The 20,212-nt window shown below is 55.9% G+C and overlaps 1 protein-coding gene across 3 annotated transcripts in view; it reads right to left on the bottom strand.

Moving 5' to 3' along the window:
• Positions 1-2,028: 2,028 nt before the first annotated feature.
• Positions 2,029-20,212, bottom strand: part of RFX1 (regulatory factor X1) — a 45,163-nt gene continuing 26,979 nt past the window's right edge. For 2 of the 3 annotated variants that reach the window (XM_067560596.1, XM_067560594.1), the window contains 15 exons: positions 19,868-19,957; positions 15,633-15,727; positions 13,909-14,209; positions 12,973-13,154; positions 12,248-12,367; positions 11,871-11,986; positions 10,062-10,180; positions 7,695-7,804; positions 6,655-6,806; positions 6,026-6,123; positions 5,586-5,735; positions 3,921-4,129; positions 3,676-3,829; positions 2,732-2,777; positions 2,029-2,301 (listed from right to left, as the gene is read on the bottom strand). In XM_067560596.1, the coding sequence (XP_067416697.1) occupies positions 2,135-2,301; positions 2,732-2,777; positions 3,676-3,829; positions 3,921-4,129; positions 5,586-5,735; positions 6,026-6,123; positions 6,655-6,806; positions 7,695-7,804; positions 10,062-10,180; positions 11,871-11,986; positions 12,248-12,367; positions 12,973-13,154; positions 13,909-14,209; positions 15,633-15,727; positions 19,868-19,957 (2,109 nt within the window). In that variant the 3' untranslated portion in view covers positions 2,029-2,134. The remainder of the gene's footprint in view (positions 2,302-2,731; positions 2,778-3,675; positions 3,830-3,920; positions 4,130-5,585; positions 5,736-6,025; positions 6,124-6,654; positions 6,807-7,694; positions 7,805-10,061; positions 10,181-11,870; positions 11,987-12,247; positions 12,368-12,972; positions 13,155-13,908; positions 14,210-15,632; positions 15,728-19,867; positions 19,958-20,212) is intronic. The other variant, XM_067560595.1, reaches the window with a different exon arrangement.

Consider the following 20,212-nt stretch of genomic DNA (forward strand, 5'->3'; position numbering starts at 1 on the left):
CTTGACGGGGCAGGATGTGAGCCAGAGGCTGAGGAGCCCCTCCCTGAGCTGGCCAGCGCTCTGCCCCCCCGCAGGCAGGAGGGAGAGCGGGTGCCGGGTTTGGAGGGGCGCGAGGCCACGGGAGCTGTGGGACACGCCAGAGCCACCCGTGGCGGGTGCTGGAGAAGGGCGCCACGCCGCGTGGCTGCTGGAGCCCGAGAAGCGGAGCCCCAGCCCCTCCGCGGGCCGATGTGGAAGAGCCCCCGGGGTGCAGGGTGGCACTGAAGACAGCTGCTGTCCCGGAGTGATCGCACGGAGCCCGAGGAGCCACGCGCGATGCACTGCCCACGGAATAGCTCTGCTAGCCAGAGCAGCAGATCCCTGCCTACTGCCAGCGGGAGCCTGGCGGGGTCGCTGGGTGCAAAGAGCCTGGCTCGCTGAGGCAGCCGTTGGCAGGAGTAGCCAGCACCACCGAAGGGACCGGAGAGGATTCAGAGCAGAGCTGCTGGGAGAGCGTCTGTGTGAGGGGGGAAGGTGAGCACCGAGATCCCAAGAGGGGAGAAGACAGAGACAAGACAAGGACGCAACTTGGCCAAGGGGTGAGGGAGATGCCGCCCCGCTTCCAGGAGCAGGAGGCAGAGCTGGGGCAGCCCCAGGCGCTGGGCAAGAGATGGAAGGAGAGTGAAGATGGGGAGAGTGAAGCCCCGAGGGATTGTGCAGGGTGGGAGGGACATATTTGCCCCCCCCCCACACAAGTCAACTCCCCCGGGGGCTGAGCCAGACTCAGTCATCACAGAGGCAATCTCTGCTGGGGCTGCTTTACATGGGATCCTCCTCACCCACCTCCGCCAGGTCGGGGCCGGCTAAGAGACGCTCCTGGCCCTCTCCTGGCTGCGGCTCTGCCAGTTCCACTGGTCCCCCGCCCACGGCGGAGAGGAAAACCGTCCGTTCAGCTCCCTGCCCGTCTCTGCCCTGTTCTCTCAGGAGCCGCCTGGCCAGCTTCTCTGGCAGCCGAAGCGTCTGGCACAACAAATGCATGTTCCCTAAGGCACGTGGGTTCTGCTGCGTCTCAGGGAGGGGACCAGCTCCTGAGGCTGCCCAGAGCAGGACCTGCCTCCAGGCTGGAGCTGACCCGGAGCTGGCTGGAGGCAGGCCGGGGGGGAGAAGGCAGAGCTAAGCAGCGCTGAGAAGCGCGCGGCTGGGCCCAGGAGCCTCCCCCCGAGCCACGCTGCTGCGGAAGTCTGCTGGCCACTGGGGGTCATTTATAAATGACCTCTGATGTCAGCCGGGGGCTTGGCACAGCCAGCCCCCCCAAACCCTGCTGCACGAATCCCTTACGAAAAAAGGGGCGACATCCCTTTGACTGTGCAACTCCCTTCCCTGCTGGGCCCAGGAAAAACGCCCGCCTTTAAACGACGCTAGCCCTGCTCTCGCTGGGCCCCCTCCCCACGCCCGCTGACGCTGGCGTTCCCTGCTGTGGGAAGCTGTGACCAGGCTGCTCTGTCCCGGGAACCAGCCTGGCTTTACAAGGGGTTCGCCGGTGGGAGGGGACAGCCGGGGCCCTCCCGGACTGGTGCAGTCGCTGCCTGGGCGAGCGTTAACGTGCGGCGTCCAGCCAGAACGCTGCTCCGACGACAGCGAAGCTGGGCTTGAAGGGGAAGGTTCGACAGGGTGTGGAGAGAGGGTATGTCCCTCCCGTTCAGAAGTCCCATGATGCTCTCTGCCAGCTCTGGAGGCTTCTGGGAAAGGACAGAAGCTGCATCTTGGGAAAGTAAAAAGCAGCCGAACGAGAGCCTAGCAGCTGTGCACACGGCCGGGGAGGGAGCTGCTCATCCCCGCGGCGGGGGAGCCACCTGGCCCATGGCATCGTCAGAGCGGGGGCAAGGGGCACAGTGGTTTTAAACAGCATCCTGCTTCGCCTCCCCCATAATGGGGCGTTCCTGCCGCACAAGCCTTCCGCAGCCCCGCAGCAAGCGTGATGGGGACGGGGTCCGAGGCCGGCACTCAGCTGGGAGGAGGGGTCGGAAATGAAAGCGCTTTGCATACCACTCGGAGACAAGGAATAGCTCATCTTTATCACTAGGCACCGGGACACAGGACTCGGCTCTGGCTGGGAGGTTCTGACTCCAGGCCCACGCAGGCTTCTCTCTGTCCTCTAGCTGGAAGGCAGGGCTTGGACAAAGATCCCCCTGGAGTCCGTCCGTGAGATCTTGGAGGGAGGCTCCAGGGGCTCGGCCGTCAGGCTGGTGGATTCATTGGAGTTGAGGGAGATCTCCTGCTGCATGTCATCGTCGCTTTCCTCCTCTTCCTCCTCCTCTTCATCTGAGGCAAACGGAACAGGGATGAGAAAGGGAGAGCGCCGAGTATCCCAGCGCCGGACTAGCCCTGCCTAAATGCTGGATTTCGGGGGCTGCCCCCGCCCCTCAGGGCCACGCCCCCTCTCCCGCTCCTCACCAATCAGGACAGTCCCTCCTGTGCTGTTTATTCTGAGAATAAACTATGCCATGGTCCCATGGCTGCCGCCGGCCGCAGATCTCACGGACGAGGAATCCGAGCGATGGGGCAGCTGGGCCTGAGGCAGCTGGGGTTCTGGCTCCGGGAAGAAGCCTTTGTCTCCTCTGAAGCCTCTTTTCAGCAAGGCTGGAGGTGACTTGATATGGGGGGGGCGGGGGAAGGGGTCTGAATCGTTTTGTTCAGAGCCCTGGTGGCTTTTGCTGCTGGAACAAGCGAGAAGTGGCAGGAGGGCGGTTACCTTTGTCTGGGTCCAGAGAATTCAAGGAGCTCGTTAGGTTAGCAAACTGGAAAAGACAAATGAGGATGAGTCAGTGTCTGCTCAGGGCCTCCTGCCTCTGCACACAATAACAGCCGCCCAATCTCCCCATCACGGAGGCGGGACTATTGCACGTGTGATGGGGGAAACCAGCATCTGCTCACCTGTTGCAATGGGCACTTCCACCTTCCCTTCTCCTCTGAGAAGGGTGAGCCAGGACCTCAGAGAAACACATTTCCTGTATCGGATTGTTTGGTCCAGGGCATCAGTGGCCACACTGCTTACCACCTGGGCAGGTAACCCCCCCTTCCTCCCCGCTGCATTGGATCAGAGCAATGGCCCACCTAGGCTGGTATCCACCTCTCAGCTGCACTTAGTACAGAAAGGTAGGGTAATTCAGAGGAAGGCCGCCCGCCCTCCATTGTACAGCTGCCCTAATGCTCTACAGAGTGAGAAAGGAAATTCTTTCCTGGGCCCGGATGTCTGCCGTGGGATTAACCCTCCCTGCCCCTGCACTGCCAAAGCCTTCCCAGCCAGGAAGAAATTCTCCAGCCTCTCTCATGTAGAGCGTTTGGACTTGGGAAAATGGGATGAACAGATCAGACACCTAGAAGGGACCCTTCTGATCATCTGGTCCAATCTCCATGGAGTCCTACCCCGAGATCCTGCAGCCGCACATCACACCTAGCCAAGGTAGAGCAACTTTTTCAAAGACGTCCCGCGCTGCCTGAAAGAGGGCAAATAACGGACAATCGACCGTGGCCCCGGGCAGCTGGCCCAGTGGTTATTTCCTCTCCCTGTTAAAATCCCCCTTCTTTTCGGTTTGAATTTGTCCAGCTTTGGCTCCCAGCAGGGGGGTCTGCTTCTGCCTTGTCTGCCCTCTGCTCGGAGATCTCCCCGTGAAGAGTTGATGGAGCAGCACCTACCTCTCCCATGACGGCGATGGGTGTCTCTCCCTTGGCCTGGGCCACTCGGTGCTCTATCAGGTAGTACATGTACTCGTCGTAGAGGAGGCGGATGAGATGGAAGGAGCCGAAGCTGGCCGCGCTCCTCAGGGTCAGATCCCGGATCACCATGGAGCTGTGGAAAGATAGCCCAGCTCTAGGGTTACCCCTGCTTTGGGGCCAGTCATCCAGTCCCAGCTGGGGAGCTGGGGAGGGCAGGAACGTACCTGTAGAAGGACCACTTGAGGAGGAAAAGCTTGGCGGCTTTGGGGAAGCTGGAGCTGCCCTGGTGCGGCTTGAGGACTTGGGTGACCACCCCGTCCAGCCACACCGCCCACTGCTCCAGGGAGTTCTGCTGCTGTAGGGTCAGCTTGAAATCCTGCTCCAGGCGCTGCACCACGCGGTCCTCGCAGCGGCATACCCACGAGGCCTGCTCCTGTGGGTGGGGGGAACGACAGGGACAACGGCACCTTCAGGAGGGGAGCAGCCTCCCCTGGGGGGCAGGGCCCCAGCTGGGCACTGGAGGAGTCACATCCAGAACGGATGGGGCACCAGCCCCGTCCACGGCGGGGCCTCTCGGGAAGTTATTGTTGCTTGCGAGGCCCTACACGCAACCTGAGGGGCCCACTTCGGTTGCCTGTACTGTGGGAACTTTGGAACAGCGCATCTGATCGCCCCCGAAAGCCCGGGAGTGTCCGACCCCAGGGAAGTGGTGGGAACTGGGAACACGCGGAGCTCCTGGCGTCAGGGTAGGAGGCCCAGCGGGAGGGAGGTGCACAGGGAGGGACGGAAGGAGTCCGGGGGCGTGCAATGTGCTCTGGCGACAAGCAATAGTTAACAGCACTGCCCTAATGCCAGCTGCCTTTTTCAATATGCAGGATCCCAGCTACAGCCTCCCCCGACCAGGGAGGAAGAATGGTGCAGTGGTTAGGGTGCTGGTTTAAGAGCTGGCAGACCTGGGTTCAAGTCCCTAATCTGGGGCAAGGCTTTGGGTCCAGACATGCCAAGGTATTTAGGTGCCTTACTCCTATTGATTTCAATGTGTGGTAGGTGCCTAAATCCCCCAGTGGGGCTAATATCCCTCCCTATGTCCAGGGGTGGTGATAGAGTAGGAGGTGCCCTGATACTACCAGCCTGGGGCTCAGATCACTGCCTGCGAGAGCTGGCTCAGGGTGCTCTACGGTCGTTACAGCCCCATCTCTGCCAGCGGCTGCCCAACATATGCCGCAGGGGCCTGCTTTCTAGAAGCACCGAGGTCCCACCATGCCAGTGGGAAGGGGCGGTGCTTGGCAGCAGACTGAGGTGTGTCAAATCAGCATCCAACATCAGAGGCAGCTTTAGAGAATTTGGGTCTAAATCACTGATCCCCAACCCATGGCTAGGCAGCAAAGTCTCACCCTCCCTGTTTTCTTGAAGGCAGAAACGGGGCAGGCCCAAAGCCCCAAGCCCCATGACGGAGCTGGGAATAGAATTCAGAGGACCTAAATCCCAGGCCCCTGCTCTGACCACGCTACCCCCTTGTTGCCCTGGCAATAGGATGAGAGGCTGGCTGTTGCTGCTGCCAAAGGGTTCTGGAGACAGTGTTTTGGGTCGGCTGTTGCGTGGCTGTTAGGCTGAGTGTTACTAGCTGTACAGGCCCCAGGGGACTCAGGATAACTCCAATCTTCACGGGCACAGAGACAGTGCCAGTCTCAGGGGGATCGCCTACCAGCGGTCCCCCTTGCAGAGGATGACTGAAGCCAATCACCCAGCTCACGTCATTCGGCTCCCTCTGAGTTGTGCTGTCGGGTGGGTCGCAGCTCTTGACCCAGCCCAGGGGTTCCTGCCTGCACAGTGCCGGGGCAGACAACAAACAATGGCCCATAGCGTAATTGGCCGGGGGGCTCTGTTACCTGGACGTTCGCGAAGTCCACCCGATTGAGGTCGCTCAGCATCTGGTTGATCTGGGCCGTATTCTGTAATACGGCCCGGGCGGCCTGGGCGAGGTGGTTCAAGGAGGTGTATCGCCGCAGGGTCTGGGCAAAGGCACTTGCTGCTGCCACCTGCGGGACAGACGGGTCAAATGAGCAGAGAGCGGGCGGGTTACACGCACACGGCTTAGCTAAAGAACAGGCCCCGAGCAGCACAGCCTGGCACTTCCTTAAGGTCGCTGAGTGCAGGATCTGACGGTGACCGAAAGCCAGAAATCACTGCCTGGTATTACCCAGGAGGCTGCGAGCCCTGGACCATGCTACAATGCAGTCCAAGGATCACAGAGACTAGAGATCAGAGCCTGGCACAGCTCAGGATTCGCACAGCGGCCAACTCCCTGCACTGCTCCCCCGCATCTCACCTTCACTCGGACCATCTCTTCAGGAATATTCATCATGGCGTTGGTTAACCAGCTTTCCAAACTCTTGGCAAAATTTCGGATCGCTTGCGTCAAGGCACCTGGGACAGAGGGACAGTGAGACCCCCCCACAGCTACAGACCAGCCAGCCACTCAGAACTAGGAGGATGAAACGTCCTGGGATGCTCCCAACGTCCACCCGCCCTACTTTGGCTTCGGACAGCAGCTGGGCCTGGAACACGAAGCCTGATCTGGGGAGGCAGTGTGGTTTAGTGGCTAGCGCACAGGCCTAAGACTTAGGAGACCTGGGTTCAATTCCTGTCTCTGCTACTGGCCCCATAGGTGACCTTGGGCAAGTCGCCAACCCAGTCTGTGCCTCAGTTTCCCCAACTGTAAAATGGAGTGAACGGACATCCTTCCTATGGTGCTTTGAGATCTACAGAGGGGAAGAGCGATATATGTTTGCGGGGTGCAGAAGCAGGTGTGTCATGGACGTGCCATCACAATCCTCGTGGGGTGACTGTGGAACCAGTGTCTGAGCCCCCAGGCCTTTGGAGTCGGGGCAAGGAGCCAGGCGAGGCTGATCTCACACATCCCTGTGGCACTGCACCCTGTGTGCTAAATGCACTTACTGGGAATGGGCCGGAGAACGTCCGGGATGAGGATCTCCACCAGCCCCTGGTACAGTATGTTGTCACAATCCTTTGTCCATTTCAGGACAGGTTCGTATTTGGACAGTATCACCAGGCAGTTCTTGGGGAGACGCTTCTCTGCTTCATCGTGACTAGACAGACACAGGGGCCCCGGTTATTGCATATTAGAGCCACATATCAGTTCAACCCAGAAACACTATAGCCAAGGCTCCCTGTGCTTCATAGCGTGCTAGAACTAAGCCCTAGAATCAGGCCTCTGGGGTGGGCAGCAGGCTGGAAACTCTGGAGTAGCTCTGTTAGCCTAGTAGTTAGAGCACTAGATGGGGACTCAGGAGTCTTGGGTTCTAGTCCTGGCTCTGCCATTGGCCTGCTGGATTCCTTTGGGCAAGTCATTACCCCCTGTGCCTCAGTTTCCCCCGCTGTAAGATGGGGAGAATGATACTGATTTCCCTTGAAAAGAACTTTGCAATCTACTCATGAAGGCGCTACATGCAAGCTAGGAGTTATTCTGAGCACACTCTGCAGTGCTGTTGGGGGAAGCAGGACCTTTTAGCGGTTGGGGGCAGAGCGGATGGGGAGGCAGTTTGGAGTTTTGGGCAATAGCAAGGGTCTGACTCTCTTTCTTCTTTCCCACCCCAGCATCGCCTGACCGAAATAAGCTGCCCTGCCCGTCTGTCTGTCACTGAATCCCACAGTGCGGCTAACCCACCGGAGCTGGATGTTTTTATCAAAACACTCAGCAGGGAAGGAGTTAACATGATGATGATAAACAGTCGTCCTAGGGTGCAGCTGTCTCCGTGGGATGTTGAACGGGGTGGGTCACCCCTCTCCCAGCTGCTGTCTGCAGACTCAGGGCGGCTGCTCCCCGGCAGACACACACACCATTAAAGGACGAGAAACAAACTTTCTCCTTCACCGAATCTTCAGTTCTGTAAAGACGGAGGGCACCGCCGAAAGACAGCTTGCTCCAGCCCCTGCTGCGCTGGTGGGGAAGAGAGGCGGGGTTCGCTGGTACTCACACTGCTATGGGGGTGGCTTCACTGGGTTGATTCAAGTTGTACCTCCAGAAGGTCTTCCATAAGGTCTCCACCAGAGTGAACTGCAGGTTTATCATCACGTCCACAATGGCCTGAGGAGAAGGGGCAGAGGGTCAGCGCTGGTGTAAGTCCGGGTCGTTAGCTATGGGGTGTGTGACCCTTGTCCCCACTCTGCTGCCCTGATCCTCCTAGGAGTATCCCTTCATGGCGCACCCCAGGAGAAGCAGCTGCCGGTGGGGCCCTGAGAGGAAGAAGATTGGTGGGAACTTCACACTGAGCTGGCCGATGGGGCATTCAGTGATCTGTCTATATTAATGCAGCCCTGGCCCTTTAAAATGCCCCTTGTGCTGCCGGACAGGAGCAGCTAGATTTGTACAGGAGCTCAGTGGAAGGCACCACACAGGGCAGGAGGAATTTTAAAAGGGCAGAACGGTACCACTATCTCCCTGAAGGAGGCCTGTCTTGGGGTGTGTAGCTCTTTAAGGGGAAACGGGTCATCAGCCCCATCCATGACAAGATCCACTCACCTCCCCAGGTGGGAGAATGATTTTGCTCATGTGACTAACTCCAGCCAGGCTAGGGGTATAAAGCCTGACAGAGGCTGAAGGGCTTGAGTGGGATCTTATGACTTCAATTAAGTAGAAGATTTGATTGCGTCTCAGGCCTGAAGGGACCATTGTGCTCAGCTAGTCTGACCCCCCGTAACTCAGGCCAGAGAACTTCTCTGAAGACAATTCCCAGAGCTGATCTGTTACGTAAACATCCCAGCGTGATTTAAAACCTGTCAGCAACAGAGAATCCACCAAGGCCCCTGGTAAGTTGTTCCAATGGTTAATTACCCTCACTGTTAAAAGTGTGCACCTCATGTCCAGCCTGCATTTGTCTAGCTTCAGCTTCCAGCCATTAGATCGTGTTAGACCTGGGTCTGCTAGATTGCAGAGCTCTCTATTATCAAACATCTGTTCCCCATGGAGGTACTTACAGACTGTGCTCAGGTCACCCCTTAACAATCTCTTTGTAAAGCTAAATAACTGAGCTCCTTGAGAAGTTGCAACTGGTCTGAGGAAACCACTGCAGGTGAGTGTTCCAGGGAACAAGCCTGCTTCCTGCATGGGATGAAGGGACCGTGACCTGAACACAGCACTAGGAAGGAGGGCTGCCAGGCTCCTGAGTCAAGGAGAGAAACTCTGAAGTAGCTGGAAGGCCAATGTCCATCTGGCCTAAACAAACTGGATCCTGCTCCAGAAGGAGAGTATTTCAAAAGGACATGGACTGGGTGAGCGACTCAGGAGTCCAAGAGGGGAAACTGAGGCAGGTAGTGCAGTGGCACTGATGAAAGCCAACCCCTCTCTCCCCACAAATAATTTGTCTAAATTTTTAGTGGAAAATTTAGATTTTTTTCCCCCATGAAAACTGAAATATTTTGATCGAAAACCTAGAAGTTTGATATGGAAATGGTGCTGCAGGGCCTTGTGGGAGCTGCCGTTCAGTTATTTCATGTTCCCGTTCTTCTCTATAGACTGGGCTCTCGTGTTGGACTAAGTCTCCCATGATGCATTACGGTCTCACCTTTTGGAGAAGAGGGGAGTTCCTGGCCATATGCATCATGGGAAATGTGGGGGAGTCCAGCCCATAGAGGAGAAGAGTTGCCTTATGTCCCAGCTCTACTGGTCCGCTGACAGCAATTCCAGGCCCCACTAGAAAGGGATGGCTGAGGTTTACGACCATGGCTGCCTGTCCCGCCTCTTCCACCCCTGCTCTGCCCCAGGCCCTGCCCCCCTCTCGCTGCATCCCTCCTTCCTCTTCTCCCCCCCCCCCCCCCGGGTCAACCTCCTCCCGCTTCCTTTCATACACCCCCTTCCCTCGAGGTGGCAAGTGACAGCGGAAGGGTGAGCAGGGAGGGATGCAGGGGATTGGACTACTTGTCCCATGATGCACCACAGCCAGGGACTCATAATCACCATCTCCTCTCTGGCAAGGAGCGACAAAGTGCATCATGGGAGATGTAGTCCGACATGGTGGCCCAGCTCACAGAGAACAGCGAGCTACTGCTCCCATGAGGCACTGCACTGGCATAGCCAAATAAAAACAAGATTGGGTTTTTTTGGGTGCTCGGTTTTCTACAGAAAACATAAACACTCCTCCCTCCTCCCCCCCCCCCCCCCATTGAAAAACAAGTTTGATGGAAAAGTTTCATCCAGTCCTACATACAGGCCACCCCAAGGGACCGAGAGCTGTCACTACCCGCCTGTGCCGGATTGAAACCAGTGGCCTTGACGTGAAAAGGTCCAAGTCCTGTTGCCAGTGCCTCCCAGGGGAGATTCCCCCATTCTGCAGGTGGCCCCATACCTCACAATGCTCGCGATAGAGCACCTGGAAGGCCTTCACATCCTCTGCCCCGATGCCGTCAGGCAGAGGTTTCCCTTGTAGGTCGATCTCAGAAAACTCTGAGAGGGTCCGTGACGCATCTGTGGGGAGGAAGACGACATCAAGCCAGTGCAAGGTGAGAACAACGTGATTGCCTTCGAGGGCCTGGGGCCTTCCATTTGTTTCAATGGGTCTTTGCTAAGGTGCAGCCATCAGGGCTTAGCCCCGTATCTCTGGCTTTCCTGTGCTGAGAGGGGAGTTTGGACTCCGTGGCCCATTCAGTCCTTGGCAGCCTTCGCTGATGCTACCAGCCATGAGTCAATCCGTGAAAGCTGCAGTGGTGATGTCTGTGATGCAGACACTCAGCCCATTCGTTAGTGGGCTGAGACCCACCAGCTCATTTCACACAATGGATAGCAATGACTTTTGACCACTAATGGCAGGTCCTGGATTTGACCTGGCAAGCGAGAGGCGAAAGGCAACTCTCTCTGTTCCTGATGCCCTGGAACTCTTGTGCTCCCCCTAGTCTCTGGGATTAAAATTTAAGACGTGAACAGGAGGTTCATCAGGGTGCATTGGTAAGTGCCCTGCTGGCACTGTAATTCATCCATTGTGAGGACACCACCAGAACAGAAGAACGGCCAGACTGGGTCAGACCAATGGTCTATCTAGCCCAGTGTCCTGTCTTCCAACAGTGGCCAATACCAGGTGCTTCAGAGGGAATGAACAGAACAGACAATCCTCAAGTGATCCATCCCGTCAGCCAGTCCCAACCTCTGGCAAACAGCCTATCCTGCCTATCCCGGCTAACAGCCATTGATGGACCTGTCCTCCATGAATTTATCTAGTTCTTTTTTGTACCCCATTATAGTCTTGGCCTTCACAACATCCTCTGGCAAGGAGTTCCACAGGTTGCCTGTGTGTTATGTGAAGAAATACTTCCTTTTGTTCGTTTTAAACCTGCTGCCTGTTAATTTCATTTGGTGACCCCTAGTTTTTGTGTTATGAGGAGTAAATAACACTTCCTTTTTTACTTTTTCCACACCCATCATGATTTTATAGATCTCTATCATGTCTCCCCTTAGTCGTCTCTTTTTTCCAAGCTGAAAAGTCCCAGTCTTATTAATCTCTCCTCATACAGAAGCTGTTCCATACTCCTAATCATTTTAGCTGCCTTTTCTGTACCTTTTCCAATTCAAATACATCTTTTTTGAGATGGGGCGACCAGATCTGCATACAGTATTCCAGATGTGGGCATGCCATGGATTTATAAACAGGCAATACTGTATTTTTTTGTCTCAGTATCTGTCCCTTTCCTAATGATTCCCAACAGTTGGTTAGCCTTTTTGACTGGCGCTGCACATTGTGGAGAGGTCTCTGCAAACATCCACTCAATGACTCCAGGATCTCTTTCTTGAGTGGTAACAGCTAGTTTAGACCCCATCATTTGATGTGTACAGTTGGGATTCTGTTCTCCAATGTGCGTTACTTTGCATTTATCTACATGGAATTGCATCTGTCGTTTTGTTGCCCAGTCACCCCGTTTTGCGAGATCCCGTTGACTCTTCGCCATCTGCTTTGGACTTAACTATCTTGAGACCTGATGCAACTGTATCGTGAGCATCCGCCACGTGGGGGAAATCTCTAAGTGCTGACTGTTCCCACCTCCCTCCCTGCGTAAAGGGCAACGCCGCGCTCTCTTGCCTTCCGTCACTGTGGCCTCATGAATGAATGTCCCAGCCTGGAGGTGCCAGGCTGCTTCTCTACGGGCTCCAGCCCGTGAGCTCTTACCCAGGAACTGCTGATACTGCTGCACTTGTGCACTGATGTCCGACAGCCCGGAGCCCGGCTGCTGGCCCACTGCCACCCCGTTGGTCATCCCCTCCATCTTCTGGATGGGCTTGAGCCTGAAAGGCAGAGGAGCCAAAGGTCAGGTGCGGACGGAGCTGCAAACCAGGCTGGGAAACGTGGCCCGTGGAAGCATCCCTGGAGTGGTTGCGGCTTGGATCACATGGGTGTGGGAGGGTGTTGCAAGGGATTTTCCATCCAGGCACTTCAGACAGAGCAGCCGCCCTCCAGCTGTAGTCAGCAGGGATTGGGGTGCATCTGGGCAGGATTGCTCCGGCTGGGTGTGCGGGAGCGGATGTGGGCACCACACTGCCTCCTACCTTTGCTTCTGGGAGAAAGGCTGCTGCCTCATGGCCAGGTGCTGCTGATCCTCCATCAGGCGCAGCAGTGGCGAGTTCGCTTTGATGCGGAGGCCGTAGTAGTGGTACTTGGAGTTCCCTCTGAAAGGAAATCAGGATTTATAAGAGCTCCAGGAGAAACACGACCCCGCTGCCAGGTGTCTGCTATCAAGGAGGAAACACGATTCTGTGTCAGATCCTTGGGTCAGGTTCTGCTTCCCCTTACCCCAGCACAATCCCATCCACTCCAGCAGTGTTTACTCTGGATTATGCCAGCATTGCAGAGAGCAGAATCTGGCCCTTCAGCGATGCGTGGGATGCAGAGAGGATGGATCAGGCCTCTATTTCCAATTCACATGCAGAGCAGTTTTTCTGTGGTTCACATGCAGGTGCAGGAGCCAGGCTGGGGTTTGTGGCAGCTCCAGCTCCGTTTGGGGGCAGCACACCCACGGATGAATGGGAAGCAAAACAGCAGCACAATACTAGGGGCCAGCACAGCAGTTCGTCAGGACAGGCCCAATCCTGTGTTTTTGCTGCGGTCCCTCAGTTTCCCCTGATCTCAGTGGGTGAGGAGGGCACCAGCACCTTGCCAGTACGGAGCCTGAAGTGGCACTCTTGCTACTAGTGAATGTTAACCAGGGTGTGGTGGATTTAAAGCGTTAATACCCCCAACAGCTGGAGATGCCCCTCGCCTGGCGAGCTTTTACCGTGTGCCAAGCCTGCGGGTGCGGAGCCCCATGAAGACGGAGCGGATCAGCTTGCCGAAAGACGCTGCATTGACCGGCTCCAGTTTCTGCTCTTGGCAGTGGAGCAGGTAATGGCAGTAGAGGGTGCTGCGCGGCAGGCTCACGCCCTCAGCCGTCTCGTAGTTCTCCAGCAGCCACTGGACCTGCAAAGAAACCCGGAGCAGGTTACGGGGCGTCTTCAGGGCCAGCGACTGTGTCCAGCGGGTCCCTTCACCACCCCAGCACAGGGGCCCGCTCCCCTCGTCAGCATTAACAGCATGGTGCTCTCATAGGCCAGTAGTGGGGCTGTGAGCTGACCGTGGGAACACAAGTGCCCGATTTAGATGCCTACCCGGGGATTTAAAGGGACCCAAGTTAAATGGACTATTAAAGCAGCCAGTTCCCCTGCCTGTGGGTCCTGTTGTGCGCACACACTACCAGGATGAAGCCTATTGCCGTAAAGCATAATCATATGCATCATATCCCACAGTCCGTCTTTGTAAGATTAGGTCCGAGGTTACTAATCGCTCCACCAGAGGCAGTGCGGCCTAGGGGCTAAAGTGCTAGACTGGGAAACAAAACCTCAGTGTCTTGGTCCCCAACCTGGCGTCTTAAGCAAACGCCCCTCCCTCACCCGCCCTTGAAAGCACTAAAACTGCCACGAGCAGAATTGCATTCTGGGACGTGGCCCAGAGCTCGTGAGGTGGGATGGGTCTGAACTAAGCCCCGCAGGGTCTTGTTTTCTAGCCCTTGCGTGTTGACCCCTGTCCCAGGTGGCCAGGCCCTGCCTCCTGATCCTTCAGGCCTGGTTCTGCCTCTGCAAACAGCTGAGATAAGGGTGAGTGAACTGGAAAAGACAGGTTCCGGTTGCAGGGCCTGGAAAAGGGAAGTGGCCCTACAGAAGCCTGGGAGACTTACGGTTGCTGGTGAGGCACGTGTGGTGTGGGAGTAAGACTGGCTGGAGCTTCCCAGCATGTATCCTCCCTGAATCACATAGGTCCCCGTCCCGCCGCCGCCGCCGCCGCCTCCGCCTCCTCCACTCGGATTGGCTATGATCTGCCCTCCAGAGACATACATGGGGACGGATCCAGTGCTGGCCACGGTCTGGGAGGTTGCAGGAGTGGTGACCTGCGCCGGGGTGGCTTGTGATTCGTAATAACTAGCTCCTGTGTTCTGAGTGTAGAGGGGGGTCTCTGTGTACGGGTAAGTGCTGGAACGTCTGAAACAAGGGGCAGGTTTTAGCGACGCCATGGAGCAGGTGCCGCTGCCACTGTGCAAACAGACACGTTTCACACTCCTATAGCACCTTTCGTCCGCCTCTGAAATGCAGCCACCGCAGGGGTGGAGCACTGCACCTGACTGATACCACAAAAGTCTCCGAGAGGAAATGAAGAGAAATCCTGTATCCAACAGATTGCAGGGTAAATTTAGAGACGCGGAACAGAATCATCCAGCTGAAATTTGCCCAGGGTGACAGGGTTAATATGCCAAACTCTCAAAAAACGCTATCCATCTTTGATGAGCATGAGAGGTCAGGGCCTCAGTTTTTCATTTCACCAGAAAGAGAACAAGAATAATACCATGGCTTCCGTACATAGCTCTCAAAGTGCTTTACAAGGAGGTCTGTAGAGTTATCCCCATTTTACAGATGGGGAAACTGAGGCACAGAGCTCACCCAGCAAACTAGGGGCCAACCACCTGTTACTGCCACACTCGTGCCATTTCCTGCAGCACCCTAACTGCCAAGTTTCAGCATCACTGATTCTCTCTGTCTCCACCCCACAGCCCTCAAGGAGTGGGAAGAGATGAGGCGGTACAAGCTGACCCCCTTCCTTCCCCCCCAGATCAATGGGAGCAAGAGTGGGTGGAAAGAGGACGGGGGAAATCTGATGCCCCCCTGTTGCCCAGAAGCAGGTGCTGGAAGCCACCCCCCTCCCCCTCCGGCTGGCAGGTGGTGATGGAGGTTCACGGCTAACTGTGGGGAAGAGGCGGTGTATATGTGGGGAGAAGTGGGGGACAGAGAGGTGGGGGTTGCCTGGGCCAGTGGAGTGGCTGGTGAAAGGACGGTTCGGTGAGCCCCTGGCAGCTGGGGGCAGAGGGGTGCAGGTGGCAGTTGGCTGGGTGTGGGGGGAGGGAACCACAGGCTGTTGGCTACCTCTCACCCTGCAGCCAGGAATGGGCCCCTCGATTGTGCACCCCCAGCCGCTGCCTCTTCCATGTTCCTGCCTCAGCTTCAGCAAGGGGATCAGCGAGAGCAAAAGCAGAGCGGCCACCTGGCTGCTTTCAGAGCCTACGCCCCAGGGCAATGCCTGCAGCCCTACCGGGTGCAGGAGGGTCCAGGAGCCCCACCCCACCCCACACGTGCGGCTGGGCAGGTCTGTGGTACCCAGCAACTCCTGGGAGGTCTCCCAGCCAAGGCTGGCTCTGTGAGCTTGTGAGAGGCGAGAGCTGTAGCAGGGCCGGGAAAGAACCAAGAGGGGAGGCCAGAGCCTTTTAACCGCCCCCGCTGCTAAACACAGACCGGCCAGCAGCTGCACCCACAGAACCAGGAACAGGGGCAGCAGGTCCCTAACCGCTGAGCTCAGCGTGAGGCCAACAAGCAGGAGCTGCCCTCTCTCGCAGCTCGGCGGGGGCCCACTTACATGGTGCTCGCTGTGTAACTGGCATCGCCGCCTTCCACGTACTGCACCTGGCTTGGATAGACGTGCTGGACAGGGACCTGCTGCAGCTGCTGCACCTGGGCGAGGCAGGGGAGAGACGTTACGAACGGCCCGAGGCCAGGGCCGAGTCCTTCGGTACAGCTGTCCCCCCGCCCAGCTCGCACGCACTTCCCCATAGCATCTCAAGGCACTCTGCACCCATCAAGTGTCACACCCCCATCACAGGTGGGTCAGTATTACCCCCCAGTTCTACCCTGGGCGAAAGGAGGCACAGATGTGGCGGGAACATTACACTTAGACTGGAAGCTAGTTGAGACAGGACGGTCTGTGTTTGCACCAGAGGGTCCTGGTCCATGACTGGGGCATTACCATAATACACCTACTAATGTAGAGTGCTCAGAGGAGCGGGGACCTGATCCCGGGTGCTACCGTAATACAACTAATAAATACTGCTAATTACACAGTGACAGAGCAGGGATAGAACCCAGGAATCCTGTCACCCAGTCCCTGGTCTAACCAGGAGTCCTAGTCTCTCTCTAAAGTGTGTGGGAAAGTAAAGAGTTAAAAGCTGGACAAACGGTCAGGCCCATGTGACAGGAAATGGGGTCATGGCACGGGCAAACCTTGTTTCTGCTAACTGGTATGAATTCTAGTTAATCTGTTATCTCTCTTCTTTTCCTTCCTTCCTGGCCATCGCGCAGGGGATGAGGCTAACAAAATAACTATCACCACTCCTGCGCAAGGCCAGGGTTGGAAGAAAGCATTATCTTCCTTCCCCCTGCACGGCATGCCTTTACTTCAAAGAATGTTCGTGTAAAATTAATAGGTTGTAAGGTGATGTGCCTGCCCTCGTATGGTAACCCTGTAAACAACAAACAGGGGCGGGTATAATTGTATTCATCATGTAGTTGTTAATATTCATTTTATAGGTGTCAATGTAACCAAATAAGGGCCTATGGGGAGTTGCTGGAAATGTATACATTTACATACTTTACAATCCTTTTATCCATAACAGTAACAGCCCCCTCACCCCCACTGCTCACTCGCGGCCTCGAGGTGGAACGAGCAGGCAATAAAGGGTTGGGTCTCCCCAGTCTGCCCCAGGGACAACCTGTTTGATTATCTCTAACAAAGTGCAATCAACTTTTTCTGCATGAAGCTATGGCTCCTAGTTAATAGGCTCTAGCAGCTGGTTTAAAGCTCCTATTTTAGGAAGCTACAACTTGTATCTTGACACTAATTCCCCCCACACAGGTTCCCAGTAACTCTAGTCACTGAAATCTCGTTACTTTAGAAATCATGCCATTTTATTACTCAAGCTATTATAATATCTTTAAATGTTCTAACCCAGGCAGTCCATCATGAAGAGATCCCCAGGCATCTTATACCCACCACTACAGGGCAACAGCCTCTGTTTGAAGAGGAATCCTGCATCCAACTGAAATTACAAGTAGGATTTCAGGGGAACAGAATGTAAACTGCCCCGACTTTTTGGAATGGGGCCAGGACATGGGGGTTAATGAAATGGTGTCTGTAACAACCTGAAGAAGCCTTGCCCTTAGGTTTCTGAAAGATAGATCTTGGTATTCTAACACACCCGTATTTTACGGTGGTATCTGCTGCATCAAATCGGAATTACTTATGAATGGGAACCAATTGGTGCCGTTCTCCCATGGCCCAGCTGTGTCTGTGGATGGACTCTAGGCACAGACCGATCTCCCTCCCACAAAACTTGGCTCCTGGGTTCTTATTTCACTCAAACGCAAGACAGAAAACAAATATCTGCTTTCGAGAGGTCCAAGAATTTCAACTCCCGTGGCAGGGACTGGCCTAGGCAGGTAGGGAATCAGGCAGAACAGGGATCCCTGGTGTCACTGAATTGGCTTCCACATAAGGAAGTGGTCCTAACGCAACGGGCTGGGAATGTTGCCTGGTCCTAGCTCTGCGCTCCACAAGGAGCAGGGTGGGCAGAGGCAGCCATTCTTGGATCTCCCTGGGCACCTTTCCGTGACCTACTTTAAGAGCTGTAGCTGCTGTCCCAAACACTAGCACCTGAGGGACTCTCTGAATCTTGACTCTCTGGTCGGGACTGGCGTGATGAGAGGATAGGAACGGCAGCTGCTCAATCACCACCTTTTGCTGCGGGAGGAGGAGGTGCTGAGGAAGCATTCGGACCAGTTCCACCCACTGCTCCGAAGTGGATTCTAGCGAGTGGAGATAGCGCAGCCTGTGCTCTGGGCTGGCTAGACAGCAGCTGGCCAGCAGACGCGTCCCACTACTACACTCTAAGGAGAGAGGATGCTGCACTGCCTGTGACTGCTGCTGCTCACGGTTCCTAGACGGACCTGGTAACTCACTGCCTGCGCTCTAAACAACAAACAGAAACACTGAGGAGATCAGAGCTCGCACTGTGACCAGGACAGGGTCTACTGCTCCCCGGCTCCTGGGGGAAGCGCCTGCCCAGAGTTAAACCCAGTCGCTGCTTAATGCAACGCCTTATGTCACAACAGTACTCTGCATTTACACGGCGCCTTCCATCTGAGGACCTGACCGTGCTGAATACCGGCAGGTGAGGAAAATTATTTCCATTGTGCAGAGGGGGGAGAAGGGAGGCACTAGGGGGAGGTGACTTGGGCCTGGATCCTCAAAGGGATTAGGTGCCTCATTCCCATCGATTTCAATAGAAGTTAGGAACCTAAATCCCGGTGAGGGTTGGGGCCTTGGTTATATTTTTCCCAGTGGAAGATCTGGGCACAGAACCCAGGAGTCCTGACTTGCAGACCCCAGCTGTGACCCGTAGACCACATACTGGTTATGTAGGGCAGTGTGGGGTGAGGAGGAAGAAGCCCACAAGTGTGGCAAGCTGGCTGCTAGCCCCAGAGAGGGGTTTGAGGAGGTTGCCAGCTTCTGGCCCTGCAGTTTGAAGAGCAGACTGTTACCTTTCGCTGCGCTAGTTCTGTGCAGAATTGTTAGCAGGTTCCCCCTGTGTGGGGCGGGCGGAGAAGTGGGGATGGTTAATGGGACCAGTTAGACCATGCTGACTAGACAGAAGCAAGAATCTATGGGTAAAATTCCAGGAGCTGAATCTGGCCCTTGGGCATCTTAAAAACCAAAGTCTGGAACCAAAGTCTGGGTGGGGGATTTGAGCATTTCTACAGGTTCCCTGGTGCCAGCACCAGATCTGTGGGGTGGAGATAAATGGGGGGGGGAGGTAAGGAAGAGCAACTATTTAGGAGATGTAAAGGGATAGAATTGGGAACGCAGGACTGTCAGGACCTCAGAAGTCACCACATTCAGTCTCCTGCTGTTACAGGCCACCTGGTCCTCTCATCCCATTCACAGCCGTGTCACACTCCATCTTCAGATGAGTGAGGCTGCTGTCCCCACAGCTCCTTTGGAGGCTGTCCCAGATCCACCCTCCTCTGACGGGCAGAAACCTGCTTTTCACTTCCAGCTTAAATCTATGCCTGGCCAGTTTATCCCCACTGTCCCTTAGCGTCAACAGCTCTTGGCCCTCCCTGGGGTCTACCCCCCCAATACAAGTCAGGGGATGAAATGAACCGAAGGTGAAATGTCGAGTGAGGTGGCTGCAGAACCGTCATCCCCGAGCACAGGGTGGAAGATGGAAAACGGTCTGGATGAGCCGGGACCCATTGTGCATGGTCTGCCAAGAGAAAGGGTTGGACGGAGCTATTGGATCTTTTTCCCCCTCTGAAAGTCTGGCCAGTGAACTAGGAAGTTACTCATCTTTTACTGCACTCAGGGCAGCGGTACTGGCTGAAATTCCCTGGCCTGTGTTATTTCCTCACATCTAAGGCCAAAAAGGATCGTGACTTCAGCTAGTCTGACCTCCTGTATGCCACAGGCCATGACATCTCACGCAGATACCCCCACACTGAGCCCAGTGACTTCTGTTCGACCAGACCATTCAGCCCACAGGAGACTTAAGTGTTGAGTGCCACGAGCAAGAGGCCCCTGCAATGGCCGTGGATTGACGAGGCGAGACATGCTCGTCCACGGGAGGTCAGACCAGATGATCTAAGGTCCCTTCTGGCCTTGAACTCTATGGCTACCTAGCAGGCTGGGATCAGCTACTCCGCAAAGAGACTGGAGGTCTCGCTAACAAGCACCACTGCTAGAGCAGAGGATGTCTGCCCCCCAAGCAGCCGAAGGGCACGGCCTCAACGGCAGCGGGCAATGTGAGTGGAAGACTCTACCTCTTGCGTGACATGAACCTGCTGGAGTCCTTGCAGCTGTTGTACTGGGCCCGATTTCGGGGTCTGGGGAGTGGTCTGCACGACCGAGCGCTGTGGAGGCAAACAAAGAGGCCATCAAGAACTTCCCGGAATGAAATCCGTACTGGTGAAAGGCGTCACCTGACGGCCCCAGAGAGCGAAAGGCTGCTTACTCCTAGATCATAAATGGGCAGGGTACGTGCCCTGATGCCTGCACACTGCCCTGCGTCCGTGTGAGTGCTGGGGGGAGGGGGAGCTCCATGTCCCCCAGCGCTGAAGCTGCCAACAAAGGGATCTGGTGGTGCGGGCAGAGGCCAGAAAGGCCGG

This window comes from Emydura macquarii, unplaced genomic scaffold (genome assembly GCF_026122565.2).
Source record: "Emydura macquarii macquarii isolate MOO-44397 ecotype Brisbane River unplaced genomic scaffold, CSIRO-AGI_Emac_v2 contig_2292, whole genome shotgun sequence".
Taxonomy (NCBI): domain Eukaryota; kingdom Metazoa; phylum Chordata; order Testudines; family Chelidae; genus Emydura; species Emydura macquarii.